The 20,820-nt window shown below is 40.9% G+C and overlaps 1 protein-coding gene across 2 annotated transcripts in view; it reads right to left on the reverse strand.

Annotated features, from left to right (window-relative positions):
- LOC122553898 (tau-tubulin kinase 2-like) overlaps positions 1-20,820 on the reverse strand; it is a 308,413-nt gene that overhangs the window by 4,814 nt on the left and 282,779 nt on the right. For both annotated transcript variants that reach the window (XM_043698390.1, XM_043698389.1), the window contains one exon: positions 10,555-11,993. In XM_043698390.1, the coding sequence (XP_043554325.1) occupies positions 10,555-11,993 (1,439 nt within the window). The remainder of the gene's footprint in view (positions 1-10,554; positions 11,994-20,820) is intronic.

Raw genomic sequence — 20,820 nt, forward strand, 5'->3', positions numbered from 1 at the left:
TGCATAAATCCAAGATGCTGTAAATTCCACTTTACAAATTGAATCAGTCTGACCTAACATTGGAACACATACAGACTTTAACCTCACACCTTCAATGCATTATCTGAGCTGAGATGGCACCTATTGTTAAAGCTATCTTGAGAATGCAACTTTTTCAAGTTCTGGGATTTACATACGAAGGAACGGAAACTAACATGATCATTTCAAAAGATGAAAGATTTAAGCTAAATTTGTTTAATATTATATTCCATGACATTGCAATCCTGTTGCAATAAATTCTGTGTATTATGATTCTGCTCCTCAACCACCTGAAGAAGCACTGCTTCGAACTTTTGGACTTTCCTATTCTGGATACTCCTATTCTCCATTTACTCCATGATTTTATAAACTTCTATAAAGTCATTTCTCAGCCTCTGACAGTTCAGGTAAGATAGTCCCAGTCTATTCAGCCTCTCCCTATACCTCGAACTCTCCAACCCTGGCAACATCCTTGCAGATCATTTCTGAACCCTTTTAAGTTTCCTTCTTATAGCAGGGAGATCTGAACGCAGTATTCCAAAGGTGTCCGAACCAATATCCTACACAGCCACAACTTGACATCCCAACTTCTATACTCAATGCGCTGACTAACAAATGCAAGTTTACCAAGTCAAGAGTGTGTTGCTGGAAAAGCACAGCAGGTCAGGTAGCATCGAGAAGCAGGAGAATTGACGTTTTGGGCCAGAGCCAAGTACCTTCTTAATCACCCTGCTTATCAGGGACTCCACTTTCAAGGAACAATGAACCTGCACCCATAGGTCTCTTTGTCAGCAACACTCCCCAGGACCTTACCATTAAGGTGTTTATGTCCTATCCTAATGTGCCCTACCAAAACACAGCACCTCACATTTATCTAAATTAAACTCCATCTGCCACTCCTTGATCCATACCTCATTGTAGTCTGAGGTAATCTTCTTCGCTGTCACTACACCACCAACTTTGGCGTCATCTGCAAACTTACTAATCATACCTTCTATATTCACATCAAAATCATTTACATAAATGACAAAAAGGAGTGGACCTAGCACTGATCATTACAGCAAACCACTGGTCATTGGCACCCAGTCTGAAAAGCAATCCTCCACCTCCACTTTCCTACTTTAGTGACAATGCAGTCACTTTTAAAAGGTTATTTATGCTTGGATTTTTTTTCTCTCAAGAGAGGTGTCAAAATGTCTACTTTACAATGGCAGAGGAGTGGCCAGATCCCCCGTTCACGTTTTTTCTAGTTTGGTTTAGTTGTAACAGTAAGAAGCTGCTAGTTTAGCTGTAGTAGAGAAGCTGCTGCAGTGCAGAGAATGGTTCCAAACTTCGTCAGATGGTTCCTGGCTGACTTTCTCTCTGAAATCTCTCCTCACTGTAAGCACCTGTGTTTGAATTTCCCTTTCACCATGTGGTCTGTTTATGGAATGCTATAGAAATTGGAACAAACCAACTGCGTTAGGGGATTCTCTAGTCCGAGGTATAGGCAGACGTTTCTGTGGCCAGCAGCAAAAAATCAGAATGGTGTGCTGCTTCCCTGATGCCAGGATCAAGGATGTCTCAGAGAGGGTGCAGAATGTTCTCACGGTGGAGAGGGGCCAGCAAGAGGTCATTGTCCACATTGGAACCAACGACATAGGAAGGGTAAAGGTTGAGAGTCTGAAGGGTGATTAGAGAGAGTTAGGCAGGAACTTAAAAAGGAGGTCCTCTAGAGTAGTAATATCCAAATTGCTCCCAGTGCTACGAGCTAGTGAGGGCAGGAATAAAAGGATACAGTAGATGAATGCATGGCTGAGGTGCTGGTGTATGGAAGAAGGATTCACATTTTTGTATCACTGGAATCTCTTTCAGGGTAGAAGTGATCTGTATAAGGACAGATTGCACCTAAATTGGATCGGGACTAATATACTGGCAGGGACAGGGACAAGGTAGGACTAATAAATTAAACTGCATTTATTTCAATGCAAGGGGCCTAACAGGGAAGGCAGATGAACTCAGGGCATGGTAAAGGACATGGGACTGGGATATCATAGCAATTACAGAAACATGGCTCAGGGATGGGCAGGACTGGCAGCTTAATGGTCCAGGATGCAAATGCTACAGGAAGGATAGAAAGGGAGGCAAGGAAGGAGGGGGAGTGGCGTTTTTGACAAGGGATAGCATTACAGCTATGCTGAGGGAGGATATATCCAGGGAATTTATTTGGGTGGAACTGAGAAATAAGAAAGGGATGATCACCTTATTGGGATTGTATTATAGACAGAGGGAAATTGAGAAACAAAATGTGTAAGGAGATCTCAGGTATCTGTAAGAATAATAGGGTGATTATGGTCGGGGATTTTAACTTTCCAAACATAGACTGGGACTGCCATAGTGTTAAGGGTTTAGATGGAAGGGAATTTGTTAAGTGTGCACAAGACAATTTTCTGATTCCATATGTGGATGTACCTACTAGAGAAGGTGCAAAGCTTGACCTACTCTTGGAAAATAAGGCAGGGCAGGTGACGGAGGTGTCAGTGGGGGAGCACTTTGGGGCCAGCGACCATAATCCTATTAGATTTAAAATAGTGATGGAAAAGGATAGACGAGATCTAAAAGTTGAAGTTCTAAATTGGAGTATTAGGCAATAACTTTCAAAAGATGATTGGGAGCAGATGTTCGCAGGTAAAGGGATGGCTGGAAATTGGGAAGCCTTCAGAAATGAGATAATGAGAATCCAGAGAAAGTATATTCTTGTCAGGATGAAAGGAAAGGCTGGTATGTATAGGGAATGCTGGATGACTAAAGAAATTGAGGGTTTGGTTAAGAAAAAGAAGGAAGCATATGTAAGGTATAGACAGGATCGATCGAGTGAATCCTTAGAAGAGTATAAAGGCAGTAGGAGTATACTCAAGAGGGAAAGCAGGTGGGCGAAATGGGGACATGAGATAGCTTTGGCAAATAGAATTAAAGAGAATCCAAAGGGCTTTTGCAAATACGTTAAGGACAAAAGGGTAACTAGGGAGAAAATAGGGCCCCTCAAAGATCAGCAAGGCGGTCTTTGTTGGAGCCACAGAAAATGGGAGAGATACTAAACTAAACAAAGTAATTTGCATCAGTATTTGCTGTGGAAAAGGATATAGAAAACATAGACTGTAGGGAAATAGATGGTGACATCTTGCAAAATGTCCAGATTACAGAGGATGAAGTGTTGCATGTCTTGAAACGGTTAAAGGTGGATAAATCCCCAGGACCTGATCAAGTGTACCCGAGAACTCTGTGAGAAGCTAGAGAAATGATTTCTGGGCCTCTTGCTGAGATATTTGTATCATCGATAGTCACAGGTGAGGTGCCGGAAGACTGGAGGTTGGTTAACGTGGTGCCACTGTTTAAGAAGGGCAGTAAGGACTAGCCAGGGAACTATAGACTGGTGAGCCTGACCTCGGTGGTGGGCAAGTTGTTGGAGGGAATCCGGAGGGACAGGATATACATGTATTTGGAAAGGCAAGGACTAACGACACAGTTCAAACAATCAGACTGGAGGCCTGTGACCAGTGGAGTGCCACAAGGATTGGTGCTGGGCCCTCTACTTTTTGTCATTTACATAAATGATTTGGATGCGAGCATAAGAGGTACAGTTAGTAAGTTTGCAGATGACACCAAAATTGGAGGTGTAGTGGACAGCGAAGAGGTTTATCTCAGATTACACAGGATCTTGACCAGCTGGGCCAATGGGCAGAGAAGTGGCAGATGGAGTTTAATTCAGCTAAATGAGAGGTTCTGCATTTTGCTGATTTAATAATTCCAGTTTGGATTCAGGGTTGTTGAACTCCAAGGCAGTGAGTGGTAGGTCTTTCGTTCCGAGTGATTATTTCAGCTGGTTTAAGCAATGCTTGAAGTAATGGCTCTTTCAGTCACAAAGAGTCTTCTTGGGCTGGATGAAGTGACTCTGGGGTTTTACAAAAACGTGAGCAAGGCAAAGCTCTTGAAATTGGCAGACAAGTTGGAGGGGAGGTTGCCTTCATTTGGGAGAAAAGGGGAAGTAATTACAGCATTTGCTCAGCATTTAAATCTGTTGGAACTGCCATTGGAATCTTTGGAAAAGGCTAGAATTCAATTGCCAATGAAGCTGCTTGAAATGAGATGGAAATGAAACAGTTTGAATTACCTTTAAAAGCAGAGGGAAGAGAAAAAGAACAAATCGCCCTAGTAGAACAAAAAGAAAAAGAAAAAGGACAGAATGGCTTGAGTAGAACAATAAAGAAAAAGGAGAGGAAGGCTCTAGCAGAAGAAAGGGATAAAGAGAGGAAAGGAAGAAAAAGAGAGAGTTTGAACTTCAGAAATTGGCACATAGGAAAGTTGGCTTAAAAGGATGAAGGTGAGGGTAAGAGGGAGACTTAGTGAGGATAGTGAGGATGAGCAAACCCATCATAGCTGAAGGCCTGGTGGGGATATGTTTAAATATATCCAAGCACGTGGCGAGTGACCACATGGGTTTTGTTGATCTCAACAAAGCTAGTAGATAGAGCTACTGAGGTATGCGCATCAGTATCACAGGAGGTATCTGGGCAGTACGAGGAGCTGAAGAAAGCCATCTTAAGTGCATATGAACTTGTGCTGGAATCCTACAGACAATGTTTCAAGCATCTGAGGAGGGACCCAGGTCAAGTTTGAAAGGATCAAACAAAGCAATTTTGATAGGTGAATAAGGGCATTAAAACAAAATCAAACATATGGCGCTCTGAGAAAGACGATTATTTTGGAGAAGTTCAAAAATTTACTTCATGAAATAGTGAGAACTCATGTGGAAGAGCAGAGAGTTAAAATGGCAAGATTAGCAGCTGAAATGGCTGATGATTATGAGTTGGTTTATAAATCAAAGTTTGGCTTCCAACATCAATCTGTGAGGGATAAAAATTGGGGAAGGAGAAATACTCACGTGGTAAAGGAAAAGTAGATCTTGGTGAAGGTCTGAATGATAACTTACCACATGGTAAAGAGGACCCCATGAAGGGGAAAGGCAAGTTAAAAAGCTCCTGTGTTTTCACAATGAAGTAGGCCACTTGAAGTTCAAATGTAGGAAGACAAATGGGAAGACAAATGTAGGAAAACAGGATAACCAGTGAATTTTGTTGAAGTGGTAAAGGAAAGGACAGTGGACGCTGAAAAGCTGCACCAGAGTGTACAACCTGGTCAGAAGTTGGTTAAGGAGGTGGTGCCGGATCTTCTTAAACTATTTACTCGCAATGGCAATGTTTACTCACATTGGTCAGGAGGAGCAGGTAAAGAAGTTACAGTATTAAGACACACAGGATCATGTCAATCTTTGATGCTAAGAGAGGAGGAGATATGTAACTCAGAAGGACTATTGCCAGAAAAAGTGCTTGTACATGCAATTCATGGTGGGACAAGAAGTGCTCAGTCATGCAGTGAGGTTAGAATGTCCAGTGAAAAGTGAAGCCATGGTAGGATTACTGGAGGAACTCTTGGTTCCAGGAATACAATTTGTCCGTGCTAACAATATCACTGGGTCACAGGTAGGAGTGTTGCCTACTGTGATTGAAAAACCAGTGGAAAATCAGGCAAATGAGGTATTATAGGAAGTATATCCTGGGATTTTTCCTGACTGTGTGGTAAACAAGCTCACGTAGTCACCAGTTGGGAACAGGAGGATAAATCAAGGAATACAGATAAGAAAGTTGAAGTAGAATTATCAGAAACCATGTCTGATCAAATGGTTGTGACAAAACAGAAACAGGTGGAGGACAAAGTGGATAGTTTTAGCTAAGAGAAATTAGTGTCGAGAGTGTGGTGCTGCCAGTCAGGCAGCATTTGAGAGCAGGAGAATCAACGTTTAGGGCATAAGCCCTTCATCAAGAATAAGGCTTGTGGGCCGGGCGGATGAGAGATAAATGGGACATGGTGGGGGGCAGCTGAGAAGGTCCCCGGTGCTGAAGCAGCACAACACTCTCGGCTCTGATCTCCAGCATCTGCAGTCCTCACTCTCTCCTCCGCTCAGAGAAATTAACCGAGTTACAACAGAAAGATGAAAAACTGAAGCAATTCTAACAAAAAGCACACACAGAAGAAGAATCTGAGTTTATCCCTGAATGCTACTATCTTAAAAATGAAGTTTTGAACAGGAAATGGAGACCATCACATATTCAGGCAGATGAGAATTGGGCAGAAGTTCATTAAGCTGTATTACCAGTGGGTTACAGAAAGGTGGCGTCACATCTAGTACATTAATTACCAGTAGGAGATCATTTAGGGGTCAGAAAAGCTCAAGTTAAATAAAAAAAAATCATTTTTACTGGCCTGGACTGCACAAGGATGTCAGTGAGTTTTGTCAGACATGTCATACATGTCAGGTAAGTGGAAAAACACAAGCAGTAATAAAACCCACACCTTTAATACCCATTCCTGCATTTGAGGAATTTTTTTACAAGAGTCTTAATTGATTGCATAGGACCCCTACCTACGACAAAAAACAGAAAACTGTATTTGTTAACAATAATGGATGCGTCCACTGGATTTCCATGAGGCCATTCCTTTACACAATATCACAGCTAAAAGGACTGTACAAGAGTTACTCAAATTTTTCACGAGATATGGACTACCCACTGAGATACAATCAGATCAAGGGTCAAATTTTACATCGAAATTATTCAAGGAAGTTATGAACGGCTTAGGAATAACAATTCAAACCCACTTCATATCATCAAGAATTGCACAGAGCACCAGAAAGGTGGTATCAGACATTAAAGACAATGTTAAGTGCTTATAGTCAAGACTATCCAGATGATTGGAATAAAGGAATTCCATTTGTATTTGTTGTCATGAGTGATGCACCAAATGAATCAACCAAATTCAATCCATTTGAATTAGTTTTTGGGCATGAAGTGAGAGGACCACTAAAATTGATCAAGGAAAAATTGTTGAGTCGGAATTCAGAGACCACATATTTGGATTGTGTGTCACGTTTTAGGGAATGGTTAAGTAGAGCTTTGGCTTGACAACTTTTAAAAATATCACAATATATGATGAAACATTGAAATCAAAAACTCGTTATTTTGCTAATGAAGACAAAGTGTTAGTGTTAACGTCCAGTGATAGCTGAATCGTTAAAAGTAAGGTTGAGTGGACCTTATCAAATCAAATGGAAATGGAGTGAGGTTTACTGTTTGATAAGGACTCCAGACAGAAAGAAATATCAGAGTGTTTCATGTGAATATACTCAACACGTATTTTGATAGGGAAGGAAAGCAAAAGGAAAATGTGTTACTAGTTACAGCAGAGAGAAGAACCAAATTCAGACGATTCTGAATTACATATTCCTCAAATTAAATTGGACAATTAGAAAGTTTTCAAAAATTGGGATAAATTATTGAGTTACCTATCAGAGGAAAATCGAAATGATTTGAAGAAGTTATTGCTATTGCATGGGAAATATGTGGGAATAAGCTGGAAAGTATTAATCTAATTGTGCATGATGTAAATATAGGAAATGCTGTTCTGATTAAGCAACATCCTTATAAACTTAACCCTCGAAAGTTGACACTGGTTCAAAATGCTCCAAGTCAGCATAATTAAAGTGACTTGCAGTGAGCTCACCCATAGTATTAGTGATGGTAAAAACAGATGGTAACCAATGGTTACGTGTGGACTATCACAAAGTCAATGCAATTACAAAGTCTGATTCAGATCCGATTCCACGTTTGGAAGGTGGGACAAGCAACAAGTAAGGTAGGCTTACTCAGAGGGTACTGGCAAGTCCTTTTATCCAAAGGAGCGAAGACAATTTTGGCTCTTATAACGCCGAATGGACTGTATCAATTTAAACTCATGCCATTTGGTATGAAAAATACATCAGACATATTTCAAAGACTAACCTATAAACTAATTTCTGGATTACCCAACTGTGTGGTATACGTCGATGACCTGGTGCTTTTTAGTCACACATGGAAGGAATATTTGCAGAATTTATCAGAATTATTTGATCGACTTCAGGAGGCAGGCTTGGTGATAAACCTGGCTAAGAGTGAATTAGCCAAAGCCCAAGTCAAAATTCCTGGGCCGTTGTATTGGGCCACTCCCCAAGGAACGTGTAAACAAAAGTTATTGGGGAGTTTCCTATACCATCAATGAAGAGAGCATTCCTGGGATTAAGTGGATTTTATCAGAAATTTGAACTGATCTTTGGCAGTGTAGCTGCTCCAATCACTGAATTATTGAAGAGGTCCAAGAAGTTTCAGTGGACGGCAGACTGTCAGAAGGCATGAGACAGCCTGAAAGCTGTGGCCTCAGTATTAGCCACACCTAATTATACAAAGTATTTCCAGATGGCTATCGATGCGAGGGATGTAGATGTCACGGCTGTACTATTAAAATAGATGACGAGGAGATAGAAAGACCTATCAGATGTTTCTCCAGGAAATTGAAAATTCATTAACAGAGGTATTTGACAGTTGAGAAGGAGACATTGGTGTTGGCATTACAACATTACGCTGCCAGTAATGTGTCTGAGACAATTATCACATACTTACCATAACCCATTGAAGATTTTGGAGAAATTCAAGGACAAAAATTCCAGACTGTTTAGATGGAGCTTATCATTGCAGCCAATCAATTTTAAAATTATACAAATGGCAGGAAGAGAAAACATAATTGCCAATGCATTGTCGAGACGTGAATGAAAAAATGGAGGCGTGCGGTGCAGGAGTAAACAGATGGGCATAGAAGGAAGTATGCTTGCATGGTTATAGTCAATACAGTGTAACTGTATTGGTAGTGTACTAACAGAGTAAGACTAAGGGGTTTTAAATGAAGTCATCTTTGTATATTGGTGGTTCATTGTTTTTAAGGTGCCGGGGAGGTGTAACAACGCTGTCACTTTAAAAAGGTTATTTTGTTCTTGAGTTTTCCTCAAGAGAGGCTGTAAATAAAGAGATGCTGAAATGGCAGGGGAGTGGCCAGTTTCCCCCCATTCACGTTTTTGTTCTAGTTTGGTTTAGTTGTAACAGTAAGAAGCTGCTGGTTTAGCTGTAGTAGAGAAGCTCTGCAGTATAGAGAAACGTTCCAAGCTTTAGCAGATGATTCCTGGCTGACTTTCTCTCCGAAATCTTGTTGGCCTGCAAGAACCTGCGTTTGAATTTATCTTTTGCCAAGGGGTCTGTTTATGAGATGTTGCAGGATTTGGAAAAGTTCCTTACTTATGTTGCTGTATTGGGTCAGTTAAATTATTCTAAATTCTGTTTTCTTTTGTTTGTCTTTCAACTGTCGTGTTTAAATAAAGTCTGTTTTGCTTAAAACCAAGTGGCTTGACCAGCTGCATCACATCTGGAATATCCACTTCACATCTGCCTTTAAAATATGAAGTTAGGGTCTAGGCTACCTTAAGAATATTTTGAGGGGGGTCTCACCTGGTCCATAACACCTTCGATCTAATTTTGTATCCAAATAGCTAGATCTCTCTGTATTTCATGTGATCTAACCTAACAAGTCGACCGAACCTTGTTGAACGCCTTACGAAAGTTCATATAGATAATGTCCAGCATTCTGCCTTCATCAATGTTCTTTGTCACTTCTTCAAAAAACTCAATCAAATTAGTGAAACATGATTTCTCATGCACAAAGCGACACTGGTCACTCCTAATCAGCTCTTGCCTTTCCAAATACGTGTAAATCCTGCCCCTCAGAATCCCCCTCCACTGACATCTGACTCACCAATCTCTAGCTCCCTGACTTTTCCTTACCACTTTTCTTAAATAATGGCACCATGTTAGCCAACCTCTAGTCTTCCTGCACCTCACTCGTGTCTATCCATAAGATGGTTTGATTTCAACCATCCTGGGATACAGTGAATTGTCACCAGGTATCAAAATGTGAAGCAGATTTCCATTTCTGAATTCACTTGGTTCTGAAAGATTATTCTGTTCCTGAATCTTTCTTAGCCTTGTCTCAGAAATGTAACCTTATTTGGAGCCATAATTTGCCACAAACATCTCAGCACTCAAAACAAATTCAGCGGTCATTACCATATTGCTTGGGAGTCTTGACTATCATATTTTCTACCTTACAACAGTAAGTAACTTTCAAATAAAAGGGCTCTTCACAGACTATGAAGTATTTTGGACTACTCTAAGATCATGAAAAGACTACATAAATGTAAGTAAACTTCCATTTTTAAGGGATAAATGCCTAATCATTCACTTTCAACTGCAGGGCACTGAGAAAAGCACTGAATAATGGAACTAATTGAGAATGAATGTAAACTTCTGATTTTCAGGTAGTTGGTAAGTCAGCCATTTGTTTAGATTCTGATTTAATGATTAACTAAATGTGTCAATGTGTGTGTATCTATATTATCATGTCCATGCAGTAGGATGCACAGAAGTTATTATAAGATAAACTCAAGTAATTAATTCAAAACTTTCATTGCTTCACATCACAGAGGATTTGGTTCAAAGTTATCATCAAGCTAAATTTGTTCCATCCTAAACATTAAGGTTGGAATGAAGCTAACAAGGCAAGTAACGAAGTCAGGGCACTCACCTGACCTCCACACTTGGCCTGGTTGGTGGCTTCCCAGGAGGTGGTCTTGGGATAAATTGGGATGAGGTTGATGTGGGGATTTGTTCAGTATTGGTCAATGAAACAGGTCTTGGGATTTTGCTCCGCCGAGATTGAAGACTACTTAGACAGTCTTCATCAAACTGTTTGCCCAATTGTTGTTCCATTTCAGTTTTCACTGGAGGAGGTCCAGAATGAGTTCCATCATCAGATAAAGTCATTGATGGAACAGACACTTTCTCCTCCAGGGATCTCTCTGAAGTGGATGACAGATCACCTAGAAGGGATGTTCTGAAGGTATGTTGTCGCTTTTCAGTTAATTGCCTGGTCAGGTCTATTTGATGAGCTTTCTTCTGGAGCAGTTTCTCTTTAGCTGAGACAGGAACAGATGATTCAGAACCTGCTTCTACATCTGATGCGAGAATTGGTATGCGACTTTGCCGGAGTGGAGATGGTTTGGCTTCACCCTTCCTGGGATGCAGTGAATTGTCACCAACTGTCAAGATGTGAAGCAGATCTCCATTTCTGAGTTCACTTGGCTCTGAAAGATTATTCTGTTCTTGAATCTTTCGCTGCATCATCTCAGAAATGTAATGTTTCTCGGACCCATAATTTGCCACACTATTTGCGTGGTCTTCTTGCTCAGAAACAACGGTGTGAAGCAATTCTTTTACACATTCGTATGAAATATTTGAAGACGACTGTAACTCACCCACCTCATCCTCAATGTACTTATAAAAGCCATTTTCTTCTACATCATGCAGTTTCTCTTGCAGTCCATCCATTACAAGCTTTGTATACTCCACAGTAGGTAAAGCATCTTTTTCTCTGTCAGAGACCACTTCACCTGATGTTACTGGCTGGGTTATATTAGACAAATGAGGACCAGGAAATTTGTTTCCTTCCTGGTTTGGCACAGAAGACAAGGTTTCTAGTTGTGCCACTGAGCTGTGTCCATTGCCTGGATGTAATTGGTCACTTATGGATTCATTTTTACCTGAAGGGCACTGTTCTTCATCAAGTTGACTTGCTACATCTCCAGAAATTACATGATCTTCTTCACATTTATTGACTTCTTGAGCTGAATTGAGGGAGTCATCTCTGTTGTGGTCAGACCTGACACTAGTTTTTGCAATTACATTCCCTTGATTACTGCTTTCTACTGTGCCAGTCACAACAGTCTCTCTCTCTTGTGTTGTCCCTTTATCTAATTCCAGCATAAGTTCTGCTTTGGAAGTGCCATTACACAATGTGTCATGCGGTACCAGAACTGGCATTGATTTCTCTTCCGGAGATGTGAGTTTTTGTACTTCATCAGTGGCATGTTCCATTCTGTGTTGGTCAGTCTCCTTATGCTCATCATGCTGTATAACCCCAGCAGTAGCATGGGTCAGTGCGACTGCAGACTTGGGTGCAGTTATCTTTAAAAAAAACGTAGATCATGAAAATTTGAGACAATTTATTTACATACAGTTGACTTTTACTTGAACTCCATTTGAAAGAATTATTGTTAAATATTTCAAACATCACCAAGAACCATACTCAAAAATTGTTACCAAAGAACAATTTATTCTGCCCTGTTATATATAAGCATAAGGTTTTGAAAACAGGGATCATGCATCAACATCTTGCAGCCAGGATGTAACTTCCACAAACACTACATGGCTTAGATAATGTACTGGTACAAGTGGTTTATGCAATATATACAACAAGAGTCCATGAGCACAAGCAACGGCCTTGACCCTTATTTTTAAGAGGTGAAAGATTTCCTAGAGAACTCATATTTAAAAAACAATCAAGTTTTCCTATCAAGTTATCAAGGTAAATTTATTCCATTCCAAACATTAACATTGAAATGAAGCTTCCCAACAGCAAGTCATAGATAGGAGGAGGAAAAAGAAATTCAAATAGTGTCTGGGCCAGGAAATAGGAGACTGTACTGGCAGAGATGGGAGAGTTAAGCCATGGACAGCTGTGTGTGTGCATGAGAGTTCAGGGATTCAGGGACTGTTGGGGGTGGGAGGGGGAACTGACTCTATAGCTTGAGCGATAGAGTCAGTGAAAAGCGAAATGCACAGGGAACATAGAACATTACAGCGCAGTACAGGCCCTTCAACCCTCGATGTTGCACCGACCCGTGGAACCAATCTGGTGCCCATCTATCCAACACGATTCCATTTTCATCCATATGTTTATCCAATGACCATTTAAATGCTCTTAAGGTTGGCGAGTCTATGACTGTTGCAGACAGTGCATTCCAAGCCGCTACTACACTCTGAATAAAGAAACTACCTCTGAGATCTGTCTTATATCCATCACCCCTCAATTTAAAGCTATGTCCTCTCATGCTCACCTTCACCATCTGAGGAAAAAGGCTCTCAATGTCCACCTTATGTAATCCCAGATCATATTACATGTCTCAATTAACTCACTTCTCTAACGAAAACAGTCTCAAATTCCTCAGCCTTTCCTCATAAGACATTCCCTCCATACCAGGCAACATCCTAGTAAATCTCCTCTGAACTCTTTCCAAAGCTTCCACATCCTTCTTAAAATGCAGTAACCAGAACTGTACACAATACTCCAAGTGTGGTCGCACCAGAGTTTTGTACAACTGCAATATGACCTCGTGGCTCCGAAACTCAATCCCTCTGCCAATAAAAGCGAATACACCCTATTGCCTTCCTATCAACCTGGGTGGCAACTTTCAGGGATCTACGTACAGTACATGGACACCGAGCTCTACATGCTCACCTACACTACTAAGAATCTTACCATTAGCCCAGTACTCTGTATTCCTGTTGCACCTTCCAAAGTGAATCACTTCACACTTTTCCACATTAAACTCCATTTACCACCTCTCAGCCCAGCTCTACAGCTTATCCATGACCCTCTGTAACCTGCAACATCCTTCAGCACTATCCACAACACCACCGACCTTAGTGTCATCCGCAAATTTACTAACCCATCCTTCTACACCCTCATCCAGGTCATTTATAAATATGACAAACAGCAGTGGACTCAAAACAGATCCTTGCGGTACATCACTAGTAACTGAACTCCAGGATGAACATTTCCCATTAACCACCACCCTCTGTCTTCTTTCAGCTAGCCAACCTCTGCTCAAAACTGCTAAAACGCTCTCAATCCCATGACTCCGTATTTTGTACAATAGCCTACAGTGGGGAACCTTATCAAACACCTTACTGAAACCCATATCAACCGCTTTACTCTCATTCACTTGTTTGGTCTCCATCTCAAAGAACTCAATAAGGTTTGTGAGGAATGATCTACTCTTCACAAAACCATGTTGACTATCTTTAATCAAATTATCCCTCTCTAGATGATTACAAATCTTATCGCTTATAACCTTTCCAACACTTAACCCACAACCCAAGTAAGGCTCATTGGTTTATAATTACCAGAGTAGTCTCTGCTCCCCTTCTTGAACAAGGGGATATTTGCTATCCTCCAGTTTTCTGGCACTATTCCTGTAGACAATGACGACATAAAGATCAAAGCAAAGGCTCTGCAATCTCCTCCCAGCTTTCCCAGAGAATGCTAGGGTAAATCCCATCTGGTCCAAGGGACTTAGCTATTTTCACACTTTTCAGAATTGTTAACACCACCTCCTTGTGAACCTCAATCCTGTCCAGTCTATTAGCCAGTATCTCAGTATTCTCTTGACAAAATTGTTTTTTTCCAGTGTGCTATCTCCTCTGACTCCATGCACAACTTCCCACTATCATTGATTGGCCCTAATCTTTCACTAGTCATTCTTTTAATCCTGATTTACTTCTAGAAACCTTTAGGGTTTTCCTTAATCCTATGTGCCAACAACTTCTCACATCCCCTCCTGGCTCTTCTTTGCTCTCTCTTTAGGTCTTTCTTGGCTAACTCAAGCACCCTAACTGAGCCTTCATACTTCATCCAACATAAGCCTTCTTCTTCCTCTTGACAAGAGATTCAACTTCTTTAGTAAAGCACGGCTCCCTCACTCAACCATTTCTTCCCTGCCTGACAGGTTTATACTTATCAAGGACACACAGTAACAGTTCGTTGAATAAGCTCCAAGTCAATTGTACCCATCCTCTGCTGTTTCCTTCCCCATCCGATATCTTGCCTAATTGCACCATAATTGCGCCCTCCCCCCACCCACCCACTGCAATAACTCTTGCCCTGCATTATATACCTATTCCTTTCCATTGCTAAAGTAAACATAACCAAATTGTGGTCACTAACTGACAGAATGGCAGGGATCAATGAGCCACAGACCGCTGGGAGGGAAGAAGAATGAGTTATAGATAGCTGGGGGATACTGTAGGGGATTGATAATCAGAGATTGAGAGGGTCAGATCATGTTGTGCTAAATTTGCTGCATTTAGGAGGAATGCTTCTGCTCCTCCTGGCCCATAAACAACAGAACTTCTTTTGTGGTTCTTTGAATTGTTTCACCTGGTAGAATACTGGAAGCCCAGGAATTCCAGATTAAGCAATTATTGATTCATTAATTCAAAAGAAAAATGCAGTTGAAAATAGAAGACTGTCTTTTCCTTAATTACTTTCAGTGACACATCAAGCCTGTTATTTTGAGAAGCACCAGAGGAAAGAAAGGAACTGAAGACCAATGGAAGAAACTACCAATGAACAATGTGCACTTAGTCGAGCCCCAAACTCTGTGACAATGGTATTCCTGTTGATAAGACTAACATGGAGCTGTGGCAAACTATTAGAAAAGTTATTGCAATGTTAGTCTTTATTGCAAGAGGATTTGATACAGCAATGGAAATGTGTTGCTGGAAAAGCGCAGCAGGTCAGGCAGCATCTAGGGAACAGGAGAATCGACGTTTCGGGCATTAGCCCTTCTTCAGCTAATGCCCGAAACGTCGATTCTCCTGTTCCCTAGATGCTGCCTGACCTGCTGCGCTTTTCCAGCAACACATTTCCATCTCTGATCTCCAGCATCTGCAGACCTCACTTTCTCCTCAAAGATTTGATACAGCAGTATTGAAGTCCTGCTTCAATTATATAGGAGTTGAAAAGTATGGTGCTGGAAAAGCATAGCAGGTCAGGAGCAGGACAGTCAACATTTCAGGCATAAGCCCTTCATCAGGAATGGGAATTATATGGGAGCCTACTTAGACTGGACTCTGAAGTATCTCAAAGATGTTATCGCCATACAGGGAGTACTATGAAAGTTTACCAGATGTCTTCACAAGATGGTGACACTGTTCTATCAACTGGACAAATTCGGCTTGTATTATCTATAATTTTGAAGAATGAGAGGTGATCTCATTGAAACCTACAAAATACTTAATGGAATACAAATAGTTGATGCAAGCAAGATGTTTCTTCTGTTTGGACAGTCCAGAACAGGGAATGCGACATAAAAATAAGGGGAATGCCATTTGAGGTCTGAGATGAAGAGAACATTCTGCACTCAAGAGCATGGTGCATCTTTGGAGTTGTCTACCTCAAAGAGCTTGGAAGCTCAGTCTTCGAGTATATTTAAAGAAGAGGTTGATATTTATTTGATTATCAATGGAGGAACAGGTTATGGGGATAGGGTAGGTAAAAGACATTGAAATGTTTAATCAAACATGAAGGCTCGATTGACTTAGTGGCCTACTCCTGTTCTTATGTGTTTAAGAGATTATCTGCCATTACTGCATTGTTCTGTATTGGACATCACTGTGTGTTAAATAATCATTTCCTACATTACCATGACAGTTGGGAAAAATACTCCACTGGTGTGAAGCATTTTATGATCTTGTGAGAATGAGAAAGGTACCTTTTAAATGAACAATCACTCATAAGTAAAAAAAATAGAAACTGTCCTGGTGAACGATCAACCTGAAAGGTTAGCTCAGTTTCTCTCACCACAAATACTACCGAACCTGCTCAATACTTCAAGCATTTTCTATATATATTTCAGGTTTACAGTATGATTTACCACACAATACATTTCTTTGTACAAAGACTGGAAAAACTGCGGATGCTGTAAATCAGAAACAAGAAATTGCTAGAAAAGCTCAGCAAGTCAGGTAGCACCTGTGAAGAGAAATCAGAGTTAACATTTCAGGTCGGGTGACCCTTCCTCAGAACTGTTCTGTTTCACAGGAGGTTCCAAAGCACTGAAGATGTCACCTAGATAAGGGATAAAATGTCTGCAAATTAACTTCCCAGCTCGGCAAACATACCCACAACCACGGCAACTGGCACCCGAGCTACAAATCTTTACGCAAACCTTGAATTTCTGTTTTTGTTCACATTTCTTTGTACATCTACTTACCAGTGTTAACAAATGTCACAACTTAACTTACACAGCAAAATAATTCTCAAATATTTTCCCCATCTTTGATGTAAACTGTTCAAACTTTTGTTGCTGGATTATGATGTCATACCATATCTTGTGGCTGCATTACATAGGAATACGAGCAGGAGTAGACCATTCATCCCTTCAACACTGCTCCACCATTCAAAATGTTCATGGCTGATCATCCTACTCAGTACCCTGTTCCTGCTGTCGCTGCATACTCCTTCATACCTTTGGCCCGAAGAACTATATCTAAATTCTTCTTGAAAACATTCAATGTTTTGGCCTCAATAACTTTCTAAGGCACAGATTTACATAGGCTTGAGTAGAAATTTCTCATCTCAATCCTAAATGTCCTACCCCATATCCTTAGATTGTGACTCCCAGTTCTGGACTTCCTGGTCATTGGGAACATCCATTATGCGTTGGCCCAATCAAGACATGTTAAAGTTTTTCTAGGTTCCTCAGCACCACCCCCCCTCCCCAATCCCCTGCACAATATTCCAAATGCTGTCTCACTATCACCCTGTAAAATTGCAGCAAGATAGTCTGTCCCAACACTCAAATCCTCTCACTCTGAAGGCCGACATACTACATGCCTTCTTCACCTTCTGCTGCACTTGCCTGCTTACTTTCAGCAACTGTGTATAAGGATACACAAATCCCGCCTTTTCCAATCTACATCCGCCTTTTCATACAATAACCTATCTTCCAAAGTTTTTGCTATCAAAGTGGATAAACTCACATCCATCCACATTATACTTCACAATCAAGCTCTCTGCCCTTTAAGACATTGCTTAAAAACCTGTTGACCAAGCAGTTGGTTACCTGTCTGAATATCTCCTCATGCTTGATCATTTTTTTTTTGCCAGATTAAGCTTTTGTGAAGTGCCTTGGAATGTTTCACTTCCTTAAAAGGTGCTTATTGTTGTTGTGAACAATCTGGATGTGGTTCTCCTATTAGATTGTATCTAGGAAAGCTACCAAGGCATGTAGATGGAGCATTGTAACATCTAGAATTACAACAGTTTGATTAATTCAAACCCACATAGCTCAGTTGGCATCAAGGTTTCACATCTGGCTAAGGGCTGGAAAGGACTGCTTTTTGGTGATCCACCTCAGCCAGACGAGTAAATAACTTCTACTTCCATATCTCTCATTGTATGACCAGAGAGTAACTTTCAAGGCAGTAACATGGCAGTGAATGACTCACTGCCAGAAAAAAAAGGCAAACAAAAATTCTGCAAACAGGCTTTCACAAAGCAAATTCAGATACAATAGTTATTTGCAGCAAGAAAGTAGAGTCAACAATGTCATCTCCAGACCTGCTTCATTTCTTGACCACAAGATGGCAATCAGTTTCTTAGTAATGCCTCAGCCTTTGGCTTAATATAAAACTCCAGACAGGCAACCATTTATATTGCATTATTTAATTCTAAAGTGGCAAAAACATGTTTGGATTTCACTAAAGGGCTTTGGCCATGTATGACCAGTAGGAATGTTTGCTTAGTGACATTCTTCCAATATGGCTGAGGAGAAATTAAAACAGTGTTAAACTTTTTTATATAAAAACTCAAAACAACTCTGCAGTAAAGAAATAAACAAGATGCCATTTTTCAAAATTGCAAATGGTGACAGATAGAGCCATAGAGTCAGAATCCTACTGCACAGAGACAGGCCCCTCAGCCTAAACTGGTCCATGCCAACCTGGGCTGCCTCCATCACCAAACTCCTACCACCTGCTGCCTGGAGGAAGGATGTCTTTTATTCCACCTCAGGACCCTCCAAGCACACGGGATCAATGTGAATTCACCAGTTCCTTCATTTCCCCTCCCCCCCACATTATCCTAGTTCCAAGCCTCCAACTCAGCAAGGCGTCATGACCTGTCCAACACCTTTCCCATCTAATCACTCCACCCTCCTCTCCGATCTATCACCTTCTCCCTCACCTTCATCTAGCAATTGCATTCTCAGCTACCTTCCCCCCCCCACCCCACCCCCAAAACCCACTCCCCTCCCATTCATCTCTCAGCACACCCAGTCCACAAGCCTCATTCCTAATGAAGGGTTCATGCCCGAAACGTTGATTCTCCTGCTCCTCGGATGCTGCCTGACCTGCTACACTTTTCCAGTACCACACTCTCAACTCTGATCTCTGGCATCTGCAGACCTCACTTTCTCCCTGTTATGTTCCAGCTTGACTTGTTTCAACTTACCATTTTTGACTACTGAATCCCTTTGAGCCTTGCTTACCACTCTGCTGTTGAGGATCCCACACCCCTGCCAAAAGGGGGAAAGGTTACTTCAGAAGGAAACAATAATCTAAAAAAAATGCATTTACACAGGACCTTCCATAATTTCAGAGCATGCCAATTTGTCTTGCAGCCAATTTGGTTCTGAAGAGTGAGCACGGTTGCAATTTAGTAGTCAATTTGCACACAGTAAGATCTCACATAGTAAGGAGACGAGGACCAGAAAATTTACTTCAAGGATGTTGGTCCCATATGACCATATTCCACAGATTAATAGATAAATGATATTTAGCCTCAATTTACTATTACATCTGAAAAGTTTGCATATCCAATACCCCAGCAGTCCATCGGTAGTGCAGTGAAGTGTCAGTCCAGACCTTGTGCTCCACTCTCTGGGATGGAACCATCTGGTGGTTGAAGGAGCAGCGCTCCGAAAGCTAGTGTTTTCAATTAAACCTGTTGGGACTATAACCTGGTGTTGTGTGATTTTTAACCTCGAACATGTTAGGTATATCTAAGTGAGCAGGAGCCTCAGCCTTTGTAATTGTCTAACATGTTTGAGTTTTTGTAGCCTTGTTTGGATTAGAGCAAGGGTTGTAGGGTGAATATGCTAACTGTTCCCAACAGCATGCTACAGGAAGACATTCAAACAGAGATAGCAAAAAGGAGTACTGTATAATGGTAGTGGAGGTCAGTATAGCCAGGGCGATTGACACTGTTCTCTGCAGCAAAGAGCAAGAGCTCATTGTCTGCTCAGTGCTAGGGTTTGGAACTTCTGCTCTTGGCTGGAGAACTTCCAGTGCAAGGAGAACATTCAGTGCTCATGGTTCACTGAATACAAAAACCAATGAGATAATTAGGAAAGAGGTTCTGCTGAGCATGAGAAGCTAGATGCTGAAATATAAAGCAAAATCTCAGTTAATAATCTCACGCATGCAAACAATACTTTGGTAGCATAATTTGAGCACTTTGATGAGGCTTTTCATTTTGAATTCATTTGAATATTTCGCAAGAATATCAAGTTAAGGGGAAGTGTGATATTTACACAGTGTGAAAGGGAAGTGCAGACTGTAGTAATATTAACTTATTAGTAAGTATTAATTCATAATAGCAGTGATAAACAGCTAACTTCACCGATAGCTCAAACGTTTTAAATACCTTGGCCTTCCAGGTAATCTGACATAGATTGTTAAAAATTACAACACCAGGTTATAATCAGGTTATAGTCCAACAGGTTTATTTGGAAGCACGAGCTTTCGGAGCGCTGCTCCTTCATCAGGTGTTGTGGAGTATAAGATTGTAAGACACAGAATTTATAGCAAAAGTTTACTGTGTGATGTAACTGAAATCATATATCAAAAAAGACCTGGATTGTTTATTAAGCCTTTCATCTTTTAGAACGAACATGTCAGTTTTAATTCTTTAAATGTAAGTCTTAGAAGTTTTAGAAGTTACATTCTCAAGTGAACTTTAACAATTGGTGTTATGTCAGCCCAGATAATGCATTGTAGGTGTGAGGTGCCCTGCGTGACACTGTCTGTGCCACAATGTTCAGACTGATTCTAATCTAAAGAATGGCTTTCCAGAATCTTGCATCAATTCAAGCGGTTTTTGAGCAAAATAAAATGTAAATCTGCAAATACAAATTCACTCCACAAACATTTGTATGGGTGTGTGTGG

This window comes from Chiloscyllium plagiosum, chromosome 10 (assembly GCF_004010195.1).
Source record: "Chiloscyllium plagiosum isolate BGI_BamShark_2017 chromosome 10, ASM401019v2, whole genome shotgun sequence".
NCBI lineage: Eukaryota > Metazoa > Chordata > Chondrichthyes > Orectolobiformes > Hemiscylliidae > Chiloscyllium > Chiloscyllium plagiosum.